The sequence below is a fragment of the Bombina bombina genome, chromosome 3, assembly GCF_027579735.1.
Source record: "Bombina bombina isolate aBomBom1 chromosome 3, aBomBom1.pri, whole genome shotgun sequence".
In the NCBI taxonomy this organism is placed as follows: domain Eukaryota; kingdom Metazoa; phylum Chordata; class Amphibia; order Anura; family Bombinatoridae; genus Bombina; species Bombina bombina.
Genome location: NC_069501.1, coordinates 321,990,070 through 322,013,608, shown reverse-complemented (window position 1 = coordinate 322,013,608; position 23,539 = coordinate 321,990,070). Strand labels below are relative to the sequence as shown.

The 23,539-nt window shown below is 37.1% G+C and overlaps 1 protein-coding gene across 1 annotated transcript in view; it reads right to left on the bottom strand.

Annotated features, from left to right (window-relative positions):
• Window positions 1-3,925: 3,925 nt before the first annotated feature.
• LOC128651610 (interleukin-5 receptor subunit alpha) overlaps window positions 3,926-23,539 on the bottom strand; it is a 112,450-nt gene continuing 92,836 nt past the window's right edge. Inside the window, exons 8-10 of the mRNA XM_053704619.1 lie at window positions 18,921-19,014; window positions 10,335-10,422; window positions 3,926-4,246 (exon numbers count right to left, since the gene is read on the bottom strand). Of these exons, the coding sequence (XP_053560594.1) occupies window positions 4,160-4,246; window positions 10,335-10,422; window positions 18,921-19,014 (269 nt within the window). The 3' untranslated portion in view covers window positions 3,926-4,159. The remainder of the gene's footprint in view (window positions 4,247-10,334; window positions 10,423-18,920; window positions 19,015-23,539) is intronic.

Here is a 23,539-nt window from a genome sequence, read left to right as displayed (position 1 = left end):
TTTGCGGTCTCTCCCCCTCTCTTTTGTGCTCTCTCCCCCTCTCTTTTGTGCTCCCTCCCCCTCTCTTTTGCGCTCTCTCCCCCTCTTTTGTGCTCTCTCCCCCCTCTCTTTTGCGGTCTCTCCCCCTCTCTTTTGCGGTCTCTCCCCCTCTCTTTTGCGCTCTCTCCCCCTCTCTTTTGTGCTCCCTCCCCCTCTCTTTTGTGCTCTCTCCCCCTCTTTTGCGCACTCTCCCCCCTCTATTTTGCGCTCTCTCCCCCTCTTTTGCGCACTCTCCCCCCTCTATTTTGCGCACTCTCCCCCCCTCTATTTTGCGCACTCTCCCCCCCTCTCTTTTGCGCTCTCTCCCCCCTCTCTTTTGCTCTCTCTCCCCCCTCTCTTTTGCTGTCTCTCTCCCCCTCTCTTTTGCTGTCTCTCTCCCTCCTCTTTTTTGCTGTCTCTCTCCCTCCTCTCTTTTGCTGTCTCTCTCCCCCCTCTCTTTTGCTGTCTCTCTCCCTCCTCTCTTTTGCTGTCTCTCTCCCCCTCTCTTTTGCTGTCTCTCTCCCTCCTCTTTTTTGCTGTCTCTCTCCCTCCTCTCTTTTGCTGTCTCTCTCCCCCCTCTCTTTTGCTGTCTCTCTCCCTCCTCTCTTTTGCTGTCTCTCTCCCCCTCTCTTCTGCTCTCTCTATCCACCCTCTTCTGCTCTCTCTATCCACCCTCTTCTGCTCTCTATCTCTTGGCACCTGGCCCGCCTGGCCCCGCCCATGGCACACCCTGCCCCTCCCAAGTCACGCCCACATCACGCCCGGCCACGTCCACATCCGGCCACGCCCACTCCGCACCTGCCCGTCTACGCCTACTCCACCACACGACACCAGGTCAGTTGGAAGGCCAGATGTGTTTGTCCTTGCGTGCAGTCTCTACTGCGCATGACAGCTTCGGACAAACACACTTGGCCTTTTATTATATACAGTAGGATAGGTGGTATGATTGTTATAGAGATAATTCATGCTACATTATAAAGTTTCATATGATAGGATACAGGATCTAGTTTTTCAAAGATGATCCCTTCCATTTTTTATAGGAATTTTTACTACATTTTGAAACTTTTTAATAGAAATATCAAGGTTCTTGTATTTTACTGATTCCTAAATATGTAACACACACAATTGTTTATAAACTTGTTTATTCAAATTTTAATTAAAAATGCCTTTTTAAAACATTTTCTTACATGTGATAATATATACATAAAATAATAGTATATTTTGAATCTGCTGGGTTGCCTAAAAAACATATATAGTATGTGTGGGTTTCCCACTGAAAAATGCCCTACAGTTGGGCTTAAATGTGAGAAGCATCTTAAAACCTGCAAATCAGTTGTGGTGAAAATGATTCAGTGATTAAGAACACCTCAATTTGTCAGTTTTTATTAAAGTTTAAGCAGTTCAAGGCCAGTAAATAACCTGCAAAGTAAACTGCAAGAGGTTAACAAAAAAAGTTTAGATACTAATAAATGGAAAAATAATTCAAATTTGCCCATTTAGGGGTGCGCGATACATTAGCGCTCAACTTTTAATCTAGCCCATAGAGTTTGAGGGTAGATAGTGATTAAATTACATGCTCTAATGAACGAGAATGTGCCAGTTTTATTATTTTAATAACCCTTTCTGTGAAACCAACTTACACTATTTGCTTCAACACTGATAATGCTATGTCCATGTGCAAAAATATTGCTATGGAATTTAAATCGGTTGGCAAGTATTTTATTTGTTAAAAAAAAAATCACATGACAGTTGACATGAACAATGTTGTTTATTTGCAGACATCAACGCATAGAAGTTGCAGAAATGCATTGGTACAAACCTTAAATGCAGGTATGTAAACTCAGGAGCATGCATGTTTCTAAAGCTCTATATGGCAGCAGTTTTGCAAAAATGAGTTTTACGTTATACGAATATACAGCAGTGATGTCTGAAATAGAGTGCGTCATACATTTATATACATATACTGTATACAAGGGAAATGTATTTATGTTTATATATCACCTTGCACTCTATCTCTTCCACTTTGTTTATTTTGTATTACTATTTATTTATTTTTTCTCTAACTTTCATTTTCTACCTCACCGCTTTGTCTCCTTATTCTTCTTTATTACACATTTATATTATTCTAACTTTTTGCACCCTGCATTTTCCCATTTTCTTTTATTTCTTTACATTTCTACTGCTCTCTTAATTTTGCCCTCGTCTTCACTCTTGGCGCCTCATATAGAATTTATTTGTAAATTGCAATGTATGCAATGTATCAGATCAGTTAATTAGTACCATTAATATTCATGTAAAGGGCCATTATAGTGAAGCAATTGCATGTTCTCATTCAGTAGAGCATGTCATTTTATCACTACTGACCCTGCAGCTATATGCATTGCTCAAAAGACGCAGAGAACTGCTGGTTCCAAGCTGAAACTGCAGGAGTTAAACACATAGAGATGACTATAATGACCCTTCAATTTCTATGAAAGCAACCAATTCTACTTGCTTTAAAACTGATAATCCTGTAAAATACCTTGACAATGAAGCATATTTTATAACAGACGCCGCCCCCTCCAACGCCGCCCCCTGCAGACTCGCGGCCAACGGGCTGCCAGCAGGGTGGTGTCAATCAACCCGATCATACTAGATCGGGTTGAATTCCGGTGATGTCTGTCCGCCTGCTCAGAGCAGGTGGACAGGGTTATGGAGCAGCTGTTTTTGTGACCGCTGCTTCATAACTGCTGTTTCTGGCGAGCCTGTAGGCTCGCCAGAAACACGGGGCATCAAGCTCCATTCGGAGCTTGATAGATAGGCCCCAGTGTCTGCTCATATTCCTATTAAGGGCCAGATTACAAGTGGATCCCGCTTGCTCGCTAACTCTGCTAGAATTAAGCATTTTGTGCGCCGTCAAGTAGTGCTTGTATTACAAGTTGAAAGTAAACTGTTTTTGCATGAGCGCTAACCCAATGCGCACAAAAAGCCGAACTTAAGATATGGCGCGGGCATTAACATATTCCCCATAGAAGTCAATTGAGAAAAAAAAAGCTGCAAACCTGTTCGCATATCCTCAAGTGCGCTAACCCGACTTGAAAATATGAATATTTCTCCTTCCAATAATCTTAACAGAGCAGAATATGTTCTATTTATTTATAAATACATATTTCTGCATATATCTGATGGCATTTTGGTACAATATCTATCTATACAGGTATATATATATATATATATATATGTATACATGATTATATATAGGTATAGATATATACAGATATATATCGGAATATATATTTATAAGTACATAGAACATATTCTACTATGTGCAGAACATTGAAATTTGAAATATTTACAGTAAATAATATAACTTGAGAAGCATTTTAGCTAATAGTGTATAGCAAGGATGGTTCTATGCAAAACTTTAATGCTCTCGGATATATTTCAGCTTACACCCCATCTCTCTGAAGGGACATTAAGATGTTAATAGGGGTAGATTTATCAAGCAGCGAATGCTGCAATCTATCCCATAGTTTCAGGTTCCTCTGAAACTGAAGTTAAGAAGCAGCGGTCTTAAGACCGCTGCTCCTTAACTCGTCCACCACCTCTGAGGCAGTGGACAGCAATCATCCCGATCACATATGATCAGGATGAATTACACACCCTGCTAGCGGCCGATTGTCCGCGAATGTGCAGGGGGCACAGGTTTGTGCAATGATAAATGTCGACATTTATCAATGTCCGCCAGCACAATGATAAATCAGCCCCATAATATAATTTCCTTTTGCACTACTGTTTTACTTATAACTAAGTCTATGGAACTCATGATTGGCTCACTGGCTCATGGTCAGCTTAGAACTAGCAGCACATTTTGGCTGTAGAACTAATTTAATTTTGTGTATAGAAAAGGGCAAAAGGAAAATGTACAACCTGCTTCAAACATTTTTATTGCAACTTTTTGTCCCTTTAGATATACCAATAATAGTAATAATGTCTTTGGCATTTCAGCAGGTAATAAGACATAAACAGGGCAACAAAAACAGATACTTTATATAGTTTGCATTCTTAACTTTTGACAGGTTTGATAATTTTTTATACTGTATCTATACATTAACTATTTAATGACATAAGCGCTGTTATAAACTTTTGTATCTTCTTTTAGCTAATCTGATTCTTCATCTACAGGAAATAAAGTAAATTCATTTTTTTGATGAGTTGATTGTCTTTCAGTTCCTGTGCCTTTGTTTTCCTGCATGTAAAGAAGAATAGATGCTATTAATGTATGTATATACAGGGAGTGCAGAATTATTAGGCAAGTTGTATTTTTGAGGATTAATTTTATTATTGAACAACAACCATGTTCTCAATGAACCCAAAAAACTCATTAATATCAAAGCTGAATAGTTTTGGAAGTAGTTTTTAGTTTGTTTTTAGTTATAGCTATTTTAGGGGGATATCTGTGTGTGCAGGTGACTATTACTGTGCATAATTATTAGGCAACTTAACAAAAAACAAATATATACCCATTTCAATTATTTATTTTTACCAGTGAAACCAATATAACATCTCAACATTCACAAATATACATTTCTGACATTCAAAAACAAAACAAAAACAAATCAGTGACCAATATAGCCACCTTTCTTTGCAAGGACACTCAAAAGCCTGCCATCCATGGATTCTGTCAGTGTTTTGATCTGTTCACCATCAACATTGCGTGCAGCAGCAACCACAGCCTCCCAGACACTGTTCAGAGAGGTGTACTGTTTTCCCTCTTTGTAAATCTCACATTTGATGATGGACCACAGGTTCTCAATGGGGTTCAGATCAGGTGAACAAGGAGGCCATGTCATTAGATTTTCTTCTTTTATACCCTTTCTTGCCAGCCACGCTGTGGAGTACTTGGACGCGTGTGATGGAGCATTGTCCTGCATGAAAATCATGTTTTTCTTGAAGGATGCAGACTTCTTCCTGTACCACTGCTTGAAGAAGGTGTCTTCCAGAAACTGGCAGTAGGACTGGGAGTTGAGCTTGACTCCATCCTCAACCCGAAAAGTCCCCACAAGCTCATCTTTGATGATACCAGCCCAAGCCAGTACTCCACCTCCACCTTGCTGGCGTCTGAGTCGGACTGGAGCTCTCTGCCCTTTACCAATCCAGCCACGGGCCCATCCATCTGGCCCATCAAGACTCACTCTCATTTCATCAGTCCATAAAACCTTAGAAAAATCAGTCTTGAGATATTTTTTGGCCCAGTCTTGACGTTTCAGCTTGTGTGTCTTGTTCAGTGGTGGTCGTCTTTCAGCCTTTCTTACCTTGGCCATGTCTCTGAGTATTGCACACCTTGTGCTTTTGGGCACTCCAGTGATGTTGCAGCTCTGAAATATGGCCAAACTGGTGGCAAGTGGCATCTTGGCAGCTGCACGCTTGACTTTTCTCAGTTCATGGGCAGTTATTTTGCGCCTTGGTTTTTCCACACGCTTCTTGCGACCCTGTTGACTATTTTGAATGAAACGCTTGATTGTTTGATGATCACGCTTCAGAAGCTTTGCAATTTTAAGAGTGCTGCATCCCTCTGCAAGATATCTCACTTTTTTTTACTTTTCTGAGCCTGTCAAGTCCTTCTTTTGACCCATTTTGCCAAAGGAAAGGAAGTTGCCTAATAATTATGCACACCTGATATAGGGTGTTGATGTCATTAGACCACACCCCTTCTCATTACAGAGATGCACATCACCTAATATGCTTAATTGGTAGTAGGCTTTCGAGCCTATACAGCTTGGAGTAAGACAACATGCATAAAGAGGATGATGTGGTCAAAATACTCATTTGCCTAATAATTCTGCACTCCCTGTACATATATATATATATATATATTTATTTAAATATATATATATATATATATATATATATATATATACATACTGCATATGTATGTATGTATGTATATATATATATATATATATATATATATATATATATATATATATATATATATATATATATATATATATACAAAACACGAAAGGGAACTGCACTCTCATACCGGACCGGGTGCACATCCCATGACCCTGCAACATGCTCAGCCCTGGGTGCCACTGGCACTCACAGGAAGCTGTGCTGTCCCCAGAGCCACAAGCAGTTAACCCCAGACAGGTCTGGGTGCAAGAACCATAGGGAAAATTACAAAACAAATTAATACAACACACAGAGAAAACCCAGCACTCACTTACAAGCTCTCAGCTAAGATTTAAAAGCAAAAATGGAAAGGTTAGTCACCGCATCTGGCCAAATGGGACAAGCTCAGGTACCACGTCAAGGTCCTTTCCAATACCTGAGACCCTAAAACAGCCACACAATGCAAGCTTTCAAATCCAAACAAACTGAAAACAAGGGAAGGGTGCACAGGAATATGTAACCGCCCTAGACATATACAAAACACGAAAGGGAACTGCACTCTCATACCGGACCGGGTACACATCCCATGACCCTGCAAGATGCTCAGCCCTGGGTGCCACTGGCACTCACAGGAAGCTGTGCTGTCCCCAGAGCCACAAGCAGTTAACCCCAGACAGGTCTGGGTGCAAGAACCATAGGGAAAATTACAAAACAAATTAATACAACACACAGAGAAAACCCAGCACTCACTTACAAGCTCTCAGCTAAGATTTAAAAGCAAAAATGGAAAGGTTAGTCACCGCATCTGGCCAAATGGGACAAGCTCAGGTACCACGTCAAGGTCCTTTCCAATACCTGAGACCCTAAAACAGCCACACAATGCAAGCTTTCAAATCCAAACAAACTGAAAACAAGGGAAGGGTGCACAGGAATATGTAACCACCCTAGACATATACATAACATGAAAGGGAACTGCACTCTCATACCGGACCGGGTACACATCCCATGACCCTGCAACATGCTCAGCCCTGGGTGCCACTGGCACTCACAGGAAGCTGTGCTGTCCCCAGAGCCACAAGCAGTTAACCCCAGACAGGTCTGGGTGCAAGAACCATAGGGGAAATTACAAAACAAATTAATACAACACACAGAGAAAACCCAGCACTCACTTACAAGCTCTCAGCTAAGATTTAAAAGCAAAAATGTAAAGGTTAATCACCGCATCTGGCCAAATGGGACAAGCTCAGGTACCACGTCAAGGTCCTTTCCAATACCTGAGACCCTAAAACAGCCACACAATGCAAACTTTCAAATCCAAACAAACTGAAAACAAGGGAAGGGTGCACAGGAATATGTAACCACCTTAGACATATACAAAACACGAAAGGGAACTGCACTCTCATACCGGACTGGGTACACATCCCATGACCCTGCAACATGCTCAGCCCTGGGTGCCACTGGCACTCACAGGAAGCTGTGCTCTCCCCAGAGCCACAAGCAGTTAACCCCAGACAGGTCTGGGTGCAAGAACCATAGGGAAAATTACAAAACAAATTAAGACAACACACAGAGAAAACCCAGCACTCACTTACAAGCTCTCAGCTAAGATTTAAAAGCAAAAATGGAAAGGTTAGTCACCGCATCTGGCCAAATGGGACAAGCTCAGGTACCACGTCAAGGTCCTTTCCAAATACCTGAGACCCTAAAACAGCCACACAATGCAAGCTTTCAAATCCAAACAAACTGAAAACAAGGGAAGGGTGCACAGGAATATGTAACCACCCTAGACATATACAAAACACGAAAGGGAACTGCACTCTCATACTGGACCGGGTACACATCCCATGACCCTGCAACATGCTCAGCCCTGGGTGCCACTGGCACTCACAGGAAGCTGTGCTGTCCCCAGAGCCACAAGCAGTTAACCCCAGACAGGTCTGGGTGCAAGAACCATAGGGAAAATTACAAAACAAATTAATACAACACACAGAGAAAACCCAGCACTCACTTACAAGCTCTCAGCTAAGATTTAAAAGCAAAAATGGAAAGGTTAGTCACCGCATCTGGCCAAATGGGACATTTTTGCTTTTAAATCTTAGCTGAGAGCTTGTAAGTGAGTGCTGGGTTTTCTCTGTGTGTTGTATTAATTTGTTTTGTCATTTTCCCTATGGTTCTTGCACCCAGAACTGTCTGGGGTTAACTGCTTGTGGCTCTGGGGACAGCACAGCCTCCTGTGAGTGCCAGTGGCACCCAGGGCTGAGCATATTGCAGGGTCATGGGATGTGTACCCGGTCCGGTATGAGAGTGCAGTTCACTTTCGTGTTTTGTATATGTCTAGGGTGGTTACATATTCATGTGCACCCTTCCCTTGTTTTCAGTTTGTTTGGATTTGAAAGCTTGCATTGTGTGGCTGTTTTAGGGTCTCAGGTATTGGAAAGGACCTTGACGTGGTACCTGAGCTGGATTTATTCTTGTGAAAGTGCAACACACTATGATCAGTGCAAATCCAGACGTTAGCGTATCGCACTTTCACAAGAATAAATCCGGCTCCGAAAATTGCTGAATGCTGCTTGTAGCACACAAATATATATATATATATATATATATATATATATATATATATATATATATATATATATATATATATATCTATATATAGGTATAGAATAAAAGTTAAGCACTGCCTAGCATATAAATACAAGTGTACAAAAGTATACACACAATGCAAAAATAATATATAATAAAAACAAAATTCCATAAACACATAGATAAAAACATAAGTAAAGTTCATAAAAAATTCCTGGTATTCTTAATTCATCCGGTCATAAGGGTGTGCACTTACTTGAAGTTACCTAAATCAGTATGAGGTAAGTAAAGACATAATCACTTGTATGTTTCACACTGTTTAGAAAAGCCTCTTGTATGGAGTGAGATGGCCCCTTTAAAACTTGCAATATCCACCGGTAGAGAAACTTTCAGATCCTCTATTCCTTAGAGTGAGGTAGATACTCGATAGGAAGGCATGCAAAAATAAAAGGACACTGATGTGCATTAACCTTTTATTAAATGTGACAAATTACACACCTGTAGATTAAGCCTACTCACAAGTAAACCCTCAATAAATGAGGTAAATCAAGAGTATATAAACCAGTTAAGGCCAATAACAGCAGAAGTGAAGCATTCAATTGATAGCAGCAGAAAAATCACCTTACGCGAGATGTAAATCTAAAATGCAAACATTAATTGTAAAAGCGAGATCATTTGCATAGGGAACAAACAATCTAGACTTATAATATAGAGCTAAAAATAAATATTGTTTAAAAACCTTTAAAAAATAAATAAATATATATATATTGAATTCCTAAAATTATAAAGGAATATAAATAAAAGAGGTCAAAATTACATTTAGAGGAAAGCAGCAATGTCAATATCTTTATTAAGACCATGTAATCACGCTTGGTGTCCGTAAATAGACACGCAAGTCTCATAGCAAATCATACCTCTGATGAAGAAGGCAGACACAAGTCTTATATGCCTTTGAAACGCGTAAGGTGATTTTTCTGCTGCTATCGATTGAATGCTTCACTACTGCTGCTATTGGCCATTACTTGTTTATATGCTCTTGATTTACCTCATTAATTGAGGGTTTACTTGTGAGTAGGCTTAATCTACAGGTGTGTTATGTGTCACATTTAATAAAAGGTTAATGCACTATCAGTGTCCTTTTATTTTTGCATGCCTTCCTATCGAGTATCTACCTCACTCTAAGGATTAGAGGATCTGAACGTTTCTCTACCGGTGGATATTGCAAGTTATAAAGGGGCCATCTCACTCCATACAAGAGGCTTTTCTAGACAGTGTGAAACATACAAGTGATTACGTCTTTACTTACCTCATACTGAATGAGGTAACTTCAAGTAAGTGCACACCCTTATGGGGACCGGATGAATTAAGAATACCAGGAATTTTTTATGAACTTTACTTATGTTTTTATCTATGTGTTTATGAAATTTTGTTTTTATTATATATTATTTTTGCATTGTGTGTATACTTTTGTACACTTGTATTTATATGCTAGGCAGCGCTTACCTTTTATTCTATACCTATTTATTTTCATATAGAAGGGTGATACAGAGAATCTCCCCTCGCTTGAGGTTAGCTGCAGCCATTTGCATTTACAGTATTAATTAACTGTTTTTATTTTTTAGGGACATTTGGTTTTATACCCCCTTTTCCAGGAGCGCTAGTGGACCCAGAGCTTCCTGGAATTTTTTCTAGGATTCTACTTTTATATTATATATATATATATATATATATATATATATATATATATATATATAAATAAAAAAAAAATATTCATATTTACATTTATAAAAATATGGACATTTAAACATTTTTTTAGTATTAATATGTAAAATAATCTTAAATGAATAACATACCAAAGTATCGGTGTCTTTGATTGGAAAGTCTTTTAATTTATCTATTGGTTTTGGTATCCGAGGAAATATCTTTCCAAATATTTGGTACCTTTAAGAAAACAAAAGTTTCATGTTATATTAACAATATTCTTATGGATTGGGTAGTTTTGCTATGTTTTACCATATACTTAGGGTAATATGTAGGGATGTTAGTGAAACGAATGCTGGTGGCTGTCTGTCTGCAGAATTCAGCTAATTTCAGCTCTAGATTTAATAAAGAAAAAGTGCAACACACAAATATCTGTGACCATTATTCAATCAAGGAAGAACACCAGGCTTCGATCCCATCCAGAGGCACAAAATAAACAGGCAAATACATTTTTACTGATAACCCAGCTCAAGATACAAACTTGTAGAATTCAATCATGATGATGCCAACATCCTTTATGGAATTCGGCCTTTGCAAATGTTTCATATGGTAAAGAGTGAAACAAGATACATCTGTCCTTAGTACTTTATGGACACTTTGTAAAAATATTAAAGGGACACTTAAATCCAAATAAACTTTCATGATTCAGAAAGAGCTTGCAGTTTTATGACACTTTCTAATTTACTTCCATTATCAAAATATGCACAGTCTTTTTATATACACACTTTCTGGGGATCAAGATCATACTGAGCATGTGCACAAGCTCACAGTGTATACGTATACTAGTCAGTGATTGGCTGATGTCTGCCACATGATACGGGGAATGGCTAAATGGGAGAAGAAATAAATTTGTTGGAAAAAAAATCTGCTGTTTATTTGAAATTCAAAGTAGATGTTATTGCCTTGTCTTTTTATTATGCCCTTTAAATAAAAAGTGATGACATCACAATTCTGAGACTGCATCCTGTCTCACACGGATGATGTACACCAGTCTGACCATAAAAGGAAGTGCAGGAAATGAGCAGCATCACACAGTATGCACCAGAGTCAGCAAGAGAGGTGAGTAAAATGGCTGCCAGTAGCACACAGCAAACAAGGCAGGGAAAAAACCCTGACACGGCTATCATATAAAGAAGAAAAAACTTTGCATAGTTCTAATGAATTTGTCTATTACTGGTTCTTGCCTCATGTTCCCAGTTCTACTTCCAATCTAAACATCTTCATACAATGCTAGAGAAATTAAGTCTATAGTTTAATGTTAAGGTTCACTCATTAGTCAGTCTTTCTAGCCAGTCCAACCTTTTATGACTCTCCAGTCTCATAAGTTTCAGTTATATTCTTTGGAGCCATTTCAGTGAAGAATGAACAGCCTCAGTGAAGTTTTAAGGACCAGTAATCTTTGTATTTATAAATAGATTTTAAACATAACATATATTTCCTTTGATATCTCTGATCATTGTTCATTAAAAAATGTTAACGATTTTTCTAAATAAATAAAATACTTACTATAAAATCCTCTGTTTTTTTTCTAGGGCTCCACACTGCCTAACGGAAAATCAGGAAAGACATGGATTGGAACAGTCCAATTCATGCGCTCTGCATAATGAGCATTAGCTTAATATTAATTATGGCTGCTCACTCTTGAACGCATTTCCAATAGTAATATTGACACACACAAGTGCATTGCAAAAATTATCTACACACAAATATTAGGTGAACGTTCTTCATTTAATACATACCAATCCCGCGACCGCACGACAATAATACCTGATGTGACATTTTACACTTGCTTGTCTATCTAATATTGCAGCTCAGTATGTTTTATGTACATTTGCACATCTTTAGAATATATTTATTATTTCTGTAGCGCAAAGTTGGCAGGATACTATGAAGGACCCCCCCCAGTTAGAACGACTCCTTCATTACAGGTGAACACACTGAGCGCAAAGCAGCATTATCAAGCAAGCTGCTGTTAGAACTCAAACCACAAGTTTAGCAACCTTTAGTGGTAATTAGAAGAACTACAGCCCCATTAACAAGCAGCTCCAAAATTTGATTCTGCTTGAGCAGCTGCTGCCACCCTGCCTATAAGGACTTTATTGTCTCTTTAGGCATCCTGGCCGCAGCTGCTGAAGCAGAATCAGATTTCAGAGCAGCTTGTTTATGGGGCTGTAGTTTTTCACCATTAGAGGTTGCTAAACTTGTGGTTACTGATAAACAACTGAGAAAAAGAAATCTTTGCAAAGAAAGCAAACAGTTTGCTTTGTTAAGTTTTTCTTAGTACTGTAGTATTTGTTAGGGGTGTTTGCTAATTTATGCATCAACTCCCTCTTGTGTACGTGTTTGTATGTGCATCTGTTTGTGTGTATGTATGTGTTTGTATGTGTGCATGTATAAATGTGTTTGTGTGTCTATATATATATATATATATATATATATATATAAAAAAATATATACTGTATATATTTGTGTATGTGTATATATGTGTGTATGTATGTTGTATTTGTTCATATGAGGGGGGCCACATATTTTACCCTGGAACCCAGTAATTAACAGTTACGCCTCTATTTTTCACTATAAAAAACCTATTGCAGGGGGCATGTCCCGAACAATGGCCTTGAACGGTCACCTCTCTCCAGAGCTCCAGCTTGTTTCTAGATAATCCGCCGATTCCTATAGGCATCTTACAGATATTCTTCTAGAAGATGCCGCTTGGATGAAGATGTCTGCTGGTCCGGATGTCCTCTTCTGCCCGGATAGGATGAAGACTTCTGCCGGTCTGGATGTCCTCTTCTGCCCCATCGGATGAAGACTTCGGCTTGGCTGGGTGAAGATGACTCAAGGTAGAGAGATCTTCAGGGGGTAGTGTTAGGTTTATTTAAGGGGGGTTTGGGTGGGTTAGAGTAGGGGTATGTGGGTGGTGGGTTGTAATGTTGGGGGGTTGTATTTTTTTGTACAGGCAAAAGAGCTGATTACTTTGGTGCATGCCCCGCAAAAAGCCCTTTTAAGGGCTGGTAAAAGAGCTGATTACCTTGTAATGTAGAATAGGGTAGGGACTTTTATTATTATTTTTTTTTTATTATTTTATTAGGGGGCTTAGATTAGGTGTAATTAGTTTATAATACTTGTAATATTTTTTTATTTTCTGTAATTTAGTGTTTGTTTTTTTGTAATTTAGTTTTGTAATATTTTACAGGTAAGTATTTATTTTTAAATAGGAATACTTTAGTTAATAAGAGTTAATTTATTTTGTTAGATTAAAATTATATTTAATTTAGGGGGGTGTTAGGGTTAGACTTAGCTTTAGGGGTTAATACATTTATTATAGTAGCAGTGAGGTCCGGTCGGCAGATTAGGGGTTAATACTTGAAGTTATTATGATTAAGTGCTCCTGAGAGCACAAAACTAGTCAGGATGTTTGCCTGCCACGTACCTGGTTTTCAAACTGTTACAATAAATTTCCTTTTTTTTATTGCATCAGCCCTTCTCTCTGAAGCCTTTTTTAGTGCGGCTGTTACACTGTTTTATTGATCTATTTACGGTCCTCCTGGCCGTTTTTACAGGCTGCACCCCAATAGCACTAGTCCTGTCACCTGCTCTACAAAGTCATACAGCCTCACTCAGGATCTGCAGCGGCGGATGGTGTGTTTGTTGGTTAAGTGTGGCTTTTTATTTTTAGGGGGGACTTTGAAATATTTTAATGTACAAGAGCTGTTTAACTTAGGGCAATGCCCTACAAACGTGGCCCTTTTAAGGGATATTGATAGTCTATTGTAGGTTAGGGGGTGTTTTTATTTTACAGGGCTATTAGATTAGGTGTAATTGTTTTCATTTTTTAAAATTTCGTTTATTATTTTTTGTAATCTTAGAGTTTTTTTATTTTTCGTAAATTTTAGTGTTTATTATTTTTTGTAATGTTAGCGTTTTTAAATTTTTTCGTAGTATTAGGTTTTTTAAAATTTTTAATTTAGGTTTGTTTATTTTTTCGTAGTGTCAGGTTTTTTTAATCATATAATTTAAGTTTTTGAATTGGTAGTTTTTTATTTTATTAGAATAGTTATGTTAGGTTAATTTATAGTTTAATCTTATTTTTTTTTATTTCACAGGTAAGTTTTTATTTATTTTAAGATACTTATATTGTAACTTTTAATTTAAAGTTAGGGGGTGTTTGGTTTAGGGGTTAATGGTTTAATTTAATGTTTTGCGATGTGGGGGGCCAGGGGTTTAGGGGTTAATAGGTTTAGTTTATTAGTTGCGATGTTGGGGGCTGGCGGTTTAGAGGTTAATAGCTTAATTTAGTGTTGGCGATGTCGGGGAGCAGAGGATTAGTGATGAATAGGTTTAGTTTATTAGTTATGATGTGGGGGGCTGGCGGTTTAGGGGTTAAAGGGTTTATATTGTGTTGGCGATGTGGGGGGCGGACGGCTTAGGGGTTAATAGGTTTATTTTAGTGTCGGCGATGTGGGTGGGCGACAAATTAGGGGTTAATAGGTTTAATATAGTGGTTTCGATGCAGGAGAATGGCTGTTTAGGGGTTAATAGGTAGTTTATGGGTGTTAGTGTACTTTGTAACATTTTAGTTATGAGTTTTGTGAAACATTTTTGTTTCGGAAAAAAAATCCATAACTACTGGTTTCAGATGCGGAACGGCTCGTGTCGGTATAGGCTGTAACGCAAGCTTATTAGCCGGACCACACAACCTGTAATACGGTGCTATGGAAAATCCTGCACTCAAACCTCATATTTGGAGTGCGAAATGGAGGGTTGTGTTAAGGCTAAAATGCTTGCATTACAGCCTATACGGCCGTTACTCATAATATGCGTTACCGGCCATTTCACATGCAATGGCCAATTTTTCAGTGGTATAGCGTACCGCACTGTAACGCAAGATTCATAATCTAGGCCTTTGTTAGTAAAGTTATAAGGGCACTGTGAGTTAACCCTTTAAATAGTTTATTTGGGACTTGCTATACTTCAGTTGACATATAAGGCATAGTTGTCCAATCTGTACCTGATCCCTACTCTGTGGCCTACAGCCAGGGCTGCAGAGGGGCAGAAAGGATAATGTAACTGTATAAAGTGACATCTCTAGCCATAAACTTAAAGAAAAAGCCCGTTCATTTATAATTCCTAAACAGTTAAACATCTTAATCTCTGCTTATTGACACTCTAACGCTCCCATGCCCACTAGAGGGTGACATCACCATACCATATAGCACTGAATACTAAGAACTAGCTGGAGGTGCAATCACGTTTTTACCATTTTAGAACTGTAAATATAACACCTCACTTTCATGCTCGTTCGTACACCCTTCTCTATCTCCCAAAGACTACTACCAGATAGATTGTAACAGGTACAAAGTGATCATCATATGGAAACTAGAAATATAATTTGTTAGTTCAATTTGGACTATAAGCTCCAATGACCCACATTACTTAGAAAAGATAACTCTTTACTTTCTTTACTTTATTTTTCTATCTTATTAAATCTTATTTCTATATAACCCCAATACAGCTCATAAGTGACTTTATTAAAGACCCAAGAGAGGTCTTATTAGTTATCGATGGGGCCAAGAATGAGATACATTGAACTAGTGAATATTGCCTTGTGGACTGGACCCTGTTCACAGTTACAATAGAAGAACACAATACTTACCTTAATGAGTTAATGTTATATCCCTTAGTGTCAAATTGTTTTACTTACAGCTATCCTCACTATAAGCTTACCTTACAACATCTAAGATTTCATTATGACAGAGGTCCCAATTTTAGTTAGAAAGGACCATACTAACCCTTTATGCCACTAGTTAATGTTACAGGGTCCAAAATTATAATGTTGTATAACACAATGCATGAACCATGTTATCCTCTAGCTATTATATGCTCCCTTCTGTGATATACCCTATTGCAATTTATCTGATGTAAGCCATCTATATTCCATTTATTATATGTACCCTCATTTGATTTCAATAAAGCTCTTTTGAAAATTAAAAAAACAAAAACTGTTGCTGATATGTTTATTCAAACTTTTACAGCTTTTGCGTCTTTACCATAGCCTGTACTTAAATTCTGCGACCCTGATAACAATATACTTTGGCTTAGATAACTTGAGCTAATGTTTATGCATCTAACCATTAACATTGGTAGAATACGAATTTGTTTTATTTATATGTCTTCTTAATATATGATACAAAACATATTGTCGCTTGTAGTTCATAAAATTAGGGATTAACAAAATGGAATGTTTATTGCAGGGGGGTTAAAACTTTAACACAATATAACATATAAGTCTCATTGGGCTTCAGGAATTCAGGAAGAAAACAGGCTTTGGTGGTAACAAATTGTCTTCACCATTGTTCTTAGAATTATTGGAATTTCTAACTTTCACATACAGGAAACTATAGGTATTACTAATGATGTGCTTGCAAAAATATACTTATTAAGGGCTACCGCTTGCCCATTAACTTTGCTAGATGGAAGCTTTTTGCTAGTGTCAGATTGCACTTGTATTACAAGTTGAATTTAAAAGTCAGTGCACAAGCGAAAACTCAATGAGTGCAAAAAGTTGAATTTCGAATATTGCAACCACATTATCATATTCTCCAAAAGACTTTAATGAAGTGCTCAAACTGCCAAAAAACCCGAACACCCATACTCGCCCATTAACCAGACTGCATTTATTCAAGAGCGCTAAATATTTACTGTATATATAAATTATAAATATATTTTTTTAAATAATTTATACCATCTATCCATGAGCACTTATACATTTTTTATAAATGTTTTAAAAATATTTTTTTATCAGACAGTGTTTATATGAGTGTAACTGTACTTATACATGTATTTTGTTTTCGTCCCCTACCCTTTATGCAAGCTCTTAAGTTGCGCTAACTTGACGCGCATTAAATTTAATTGTGCTCAACTGAACGCATTTACTTTCAACTTGTAATGTGCATGCTATTTCTGTTGCGCACAAAAAGATGAAAAAAAACATCTTGTTCGCTACAGTTAGCACAAAACTCGTTATCTAGCCCTTAATAACTTTAGATTCTTATAACAGTTTTCTGCACATAAAGGGTCTGATTGGATAGATGCAGAAATCAATAAGACAAGGAAGAATAACACGATTTTAGAAGCTGAAAGCTACTGATTAAGTACTAAACTGTATAACCTAAAACCTCTTTTACTACTTCCTTATAATTAGGAATAACTTTTTGGTTTGACTGAATATAACAGATATGTGATGGCTATTATAGAATATAGCATTATGTGTTATTCTTTCTTGTGGTGATTTGAATACTCTCTGTTTACAAATAGTAAACTGAATAAACCAGTTTTTCTATATAATCTGTTTAAAAATAAGTTGTTTGATATTCAGGTAATTGCATATTTGACTGTTTTTATAATCAATAATAAACTGTGTAATTGCATAATCACTTTAATCTGAAAGGATTTTGTTACAGCCCCAGAACAAAACATCAGAACAAAAAACAAAATGTATGAGGGGATTAAATGAGGTCATGAACAGTGCAATTTTATTGTAGAAAACAAAGTATTAAAAATTATATACAGTATATTTAAGCAGTTATATAGAAAAATATTTTAATGTATTTTATAAATATATTTTAGAACTACATTTAAATTCATCTGAAGATTTTCAGAAATATGATTACATTTCAATGTATTGTGAAAAAAATGTTTTTTTTTTTTATTCTTTGATGTTCAGTCAAAGTTAAAACGTTTGCTTAGCAACAATTTGCAGCTCATATTTCTTTAGGTTCCCTAAATGTTATTTAAAAACTGAAGGTTAAAGAAAAAGTCGCCACAGGATAAAACCAGAAACCTTTCTATCATCGGTGACTCATTTTATATACATCATTTATTTCAAGAGAATTATAGCTTTTAGTTAAATATAGATTTTCTTTTAAATATACTAATGTTTAGCTTCCATTACAAAACAAATCCCTTGCACTGATTTACTTTATTGTCCTAAGTGTTCACATTCACATTTTGCTGTGCAACAGCAATGAATTTGTTTTACAGATTTTGTACGTGTGTAGATGTTAAAACATGTGACCAGGTGAACCTAATATGGTCATATCCCTATAATAAACGTCTTACTCTAATAGGAGAAGACTGCGCAATGAAGTAAAATATATTTGAGATAGCTATTTTATAAATTCATTTGTACGTGTCCAGTCTTGCTATAAACTATTGTGATTTTTTTGTTGTGGAAAACGTGACACATAATAGAACTTTGTATATCACATCTGCAGGTCACTTAAAGGGACATAGTACTCATATGCTAAATCACTTGAAAATGATGCAGCATAACTGTAAAAAGCTGATGTAAAATATCTTCTTTTTTTACATAGAGATGTTCAGATGGTATGTTCTAGTCAGCTTTTTATAGCTATGCTTCACCACTTTCAAGTGCTTTAACATTTGGGTATCATGGCCCTTTAATAGAAAACAGGGTTTCCTCTAGAGCAAGAGTTCTGAGTGATGTTATGCAAATGAGCTTAAAAAATGCTTCCTCGTTTTGCTTCTCATGCTTGTTTAAAAGCACATTCCCTCATGCCAGTGTAGTGCTAATCTGGCTGCTTTAGTGCAGAGTCAAGATAGGTACAGCAAAAGCAATCAAATGTAAAATGTATATTATAATCTGCATACATTACCTGTGACACAGGAATGCCAGAAGGCATATAAGAAAGACTATACATATTGTTAAGATTATCCCAAGGTGCTTTTGTGTGATTTTTGCTTCATTACCTGGAAGAAATAAAAATAATAAAAATATGTCCTAATATATATGTGTTCTTACCCTGAAAATGGTAACTTGATAACATCATATTCTAATAATAGAGAAATATACCGCCTCATGCCTTCTTGGCGTAGGCAAAAAATCTCCCATAAGTCATGGACATACTTCCCCCACTTTTATATATCCCAACAACTCCAATTAATTTCTGTTTGATATTTTGCCAGTGATCAAACAAAATACCTAAAATACTTGAAATAAAGAAGTGTACAAGTTGGCAATCATATATTACCACTTGTCGTGTTTTCTCTTTCACTCCTATTCATGTTTCAGAGAGACCACTATTATACCTACCAACAGGTTAAATAAACTACCCTTAAGCCTTAGGAAGAAAAAAATAGCAAGACCTTTAATGCAAAAGTAGTCTGGGAAAGCTAAAACACATTCAATTGATAAAATGTATGGACAGTGTACAAGGAAAATCAGGTGGCTGCCATGGAAAGATGCTCAACTGATGAATTATGATACTGGACCAAGCCACATCTCTAACAAAATGGACTTCACCTTTAAGAAGCTCTTTGTCTTTATGATAATTGTTAATTCTGTCAAATAGATGTTATGAGTATTAACCACTTTGCAAAAAAACAAAACAAAACAAAACGTGTCCTGATAGAAAAGACAAGTACCAGATAATTATGATATGTGTAGAGTTGGTTGAATTTTCTGTTTGTTCAGTGTTTTTTATTGAGTCTGTAGGAGCTCAGTATTGATTCTAGACCACAGATATAGTTATTTGTACAGATGTTTGCTGAAATACAGACAGGGTGTCGAAAACTCAGTCTTAAAGGGACATGATACCCAAATATTCAAACATTTGAAAGTGATGCAGCATAGCTGTAAAAAGCTGACTAGAAAATATCACCTGAGCATCTCTATGTAAAAAAGAAAGATATTTTAAATAAAAAACCCCATTGTTAAGGACTTTAATCAACAAATCAGTATGCCTGTCCTGGGACCTGCAAGGGAGTGTGCCTCATGCACACTCATGTTATTTCCCTATTCAGTTTAAAGGGACATTAAACCCCAAAAAAATATTTCATGATTCAAGTAGAGAATACAATTTTAAACAACATTTCAATTTACTTCTATTATCTAGTTTGCTTCATTATTTAGATATCCTTTGCTGAAGAAATAGCAATGCACATGGGTGAGCCAATCATACAAGGCATCTATGTACAGTAAACCAATCAGCAGCTACTGAGCATATCTAGATATGCTTTTCAGCACACTATATCAACAGAATAAAGCAAATTAGATACTAGAAGTAAATTAGAAAGTTTTTAAAATTGCATACTCTTTCTAAATCATGAAAGAAAAAATTTGGGTTTCCAGTCCCTTTAAGGAAGTTTACTAGGAAATCTCATGAGATCACAGTTCATGACCTCAGCACTGCTGATGCTGATTGGCTGCTGTTCATTTCTTTCATTTTTTTTTTAACCTGCAGCTGGGTAGTAACTGACAGATACCTTTTTAAAGAACACTTACTCTGGTGAGCTGAGGAAAATGTGAGGTAAAATATCTTCCTTTTTTACATAGAGATGTTCAGGTGATATTTTCCTGTCAGCTTTTTACAGTTATGCTGCATCACTTTTAAGTGATTTAGCATATAAGTATTATGTTCCTTTAAGTAAAATGTGCCTTCCATCAACTAGTTAAGAAAACTCACCTAACAAAAGAGCTCAATCTATTTGGCAAATATGCATAAAACTTTAAATCCTTAACTAAAATTCAAATTACGTGACCTATTAATGTAATGTTATTATTTTATTGTGTGTTTTAGATATTAAATATGCCTTTTGGCAATCTGAAGAAACCTTTTAGCAGCACTTTTGACCAGACTCACTGTCAACCTGGGGGTCGATCCGATAAAAATCGTCGCCCGCAAAAGTCGGCGACGCCAATATTTGTGCGGGTTTGGTATCACATATACGGCGTAACCTAGAAGTTACGCGCGTATATTTCTGCCGTCGCCCGTAGTTTTTTGGGCCATAGGCAGGTATACCAAACCAGCGCAGTTTGGTATCAAATATACAGCGTAAGGACTTACGTGGCGTAAATGGAGAAATCTTACTCCATTTTCACCTCGCCACAAAAAGCAGCCGTAAGAAGCCTTACGCTGACTATTGGAGCCCCGTAACTACCTAAACTAGCTGCTAAATAAACCTAACACCTAATGCATGCGCAATGTCTATCTACCTGTCAACCGCTATCTGCTAAATAAAACCTAACACCTAACGCATGCGCAATGTCTATCTACCTGTCAACCGCGATCCCCCGCCGCAATCCCTAATAAAGTATTTAACCCCTAAACCGCCGCCATCTACATAAACTAACCCCCTACTGTGAGCCCCTAAAACCGCCACCATCTAACTGATCTATCCCCTAATGTGAGCCCCTAAAACCGCCACCATCTAACTGATCTATCCCCTAATCTGACCCCTTACACCGCCACCAGCTATATTAATATTATTAACCCCTAATCTAATCTCCCTATACCGCCGCCAGCTATATTAATATTATTAACCCCTAATCTAATATCCATAAAGTAATAAGCTCTATTACCAGCCCTTAAAAGGGCCTTTTGCGGGGTTTTGCCCCAAAGTTAACAGCTCTTTTGCCCTATAACCTGCCCTCCCTACACCGCCACCACCTATATTAATGGTATTAACCCCTAATGTAAGCCCCTTACACCGCCGCCATCTATATTAAAATTATTAACCCCTAATTTAATCTACCTACCCCGCCGCCAGCTATATTATCTATATTAACCCTAAGTATATTATAGTTAATTTAGTTATTACATTATATATATTAACTATATTAACCCTAATTATATTAGGGTTAATATAGTTACTATAGTATTTATATTAACTATATTAACTCTATCTAACCCTAACACCCCTAACTACATTCTTATTAAATAAATCTAATTTATATTATAAACTAAAATATTCCTATTTAAATCTAAATACTTACCTATAAAATAAACCCTAAGATAGCTACAATATAATTAATAATTACATTGTAGCTATGTTAGGTTTTATATTTATTTTACAGGTAAATTGTTAATTATTTTAACTAGGTATAATAGCTATTAAATAGTTATTAACTATTTAATAGCTACGTAGTTAAAATAATTACCCAATTACCTGTAAAATAAATCCTAACCTAAGTTACAAATACACCTACACTATCAATAAATTAAATAAACTACAAATATCTATCTAAAAATACAATTAAATAAACTAAACTAAATTACAAAAAAAACAAAACACTAAATTACAAAAAATAAAAAAAAAGATTACAAGATTTTTAAGATAATTACACCTATTCTAAGCCCCCTAATAAAATAATAAAGCCCCCCAAAATAAAAAAAAATTCCCTACCCTATTCTAAATTAAAAAAAGTTCAAAGCTCTTTTACCTTACCAGCCCTTAAAAGGGCCTTTTGTGGGGGCATGCCCCAAAGAAAACTGCTCTTTTGCCTGAAAAAAAAACACAATACCACCCCCCAACATTACAACTCACCACCCACATACCCCTAATCTAACCCAAACCCCCCTTAAATAAACCTAACACTACCCCCTGAAGATCTCCCTACCTTGTCTTCACCACACCGGGCCGAACTCCTCATCCGATCAGGGCAATGTCTTTATCCAAGCGGCAGCAAAGTCTTCTTCCATCCGGCAGCATCTTCCATCAAATGTTATCTTCAATCTTCATTCGTCGCTCCTCCAACGCGGAGCATCCATCCCGGGCCGACGACTGAACGACGAATGAGGTACCGTTAAATGATTGAATCAGCCAATCAGATTCAAGTTCAATCTGATTGGCTGATTAGTTCAGCCAATCGGATTGAACTTGAATCTGATTGGCTGATTCAATCAGCCAATCAGATTTTTCTACCTTAATTCCGGAATCGGAATTCGGAATTCGACGGACGCCATCTTGGATGACGTCATTTAACGGTACCTCATTCATCGTTCAGTCGTCGGCCGGGATGGATGCTCCGCGTTGGAGGAGCGACGAATGAAGATTGAAGATGCCGTTTGATGGAAGATGCTGCTGGATGGAAGAAGACTTTGCTGCCGCTTGGATAAAGACATCGCCCGGATCGGATGAGGAGTTCGGCCCGGTGTGGTGAAGACAAGGTAGGGAGATCTTCAGGGGGGTTTATTTAAGGGGGGTTTGGGTTAGATTAGGGGTATGTGGGTGGTGGGTTGTAATGTTGGGGGGTGGTATTGTGTTTTTTTTTCAGGCAAAAGAGCAGTTTTCTTTGGGGCATGCCCCCACAAAAGGCCCTTTTAAGGGCTGGTAAGGTAAAAGAGCTTTGAACCTTTTTTAATTTAGAATAGGGTAGGGAATTTTTTTTATTTTGGGGGGCTTTATTATTTTATTAGGGGGCTTAGAATAGGTGTAATTAGCTTAAAAATCTTGCAATCTTTTTTTTATTTTTTGTAATTTAGTGTTTTTTTTT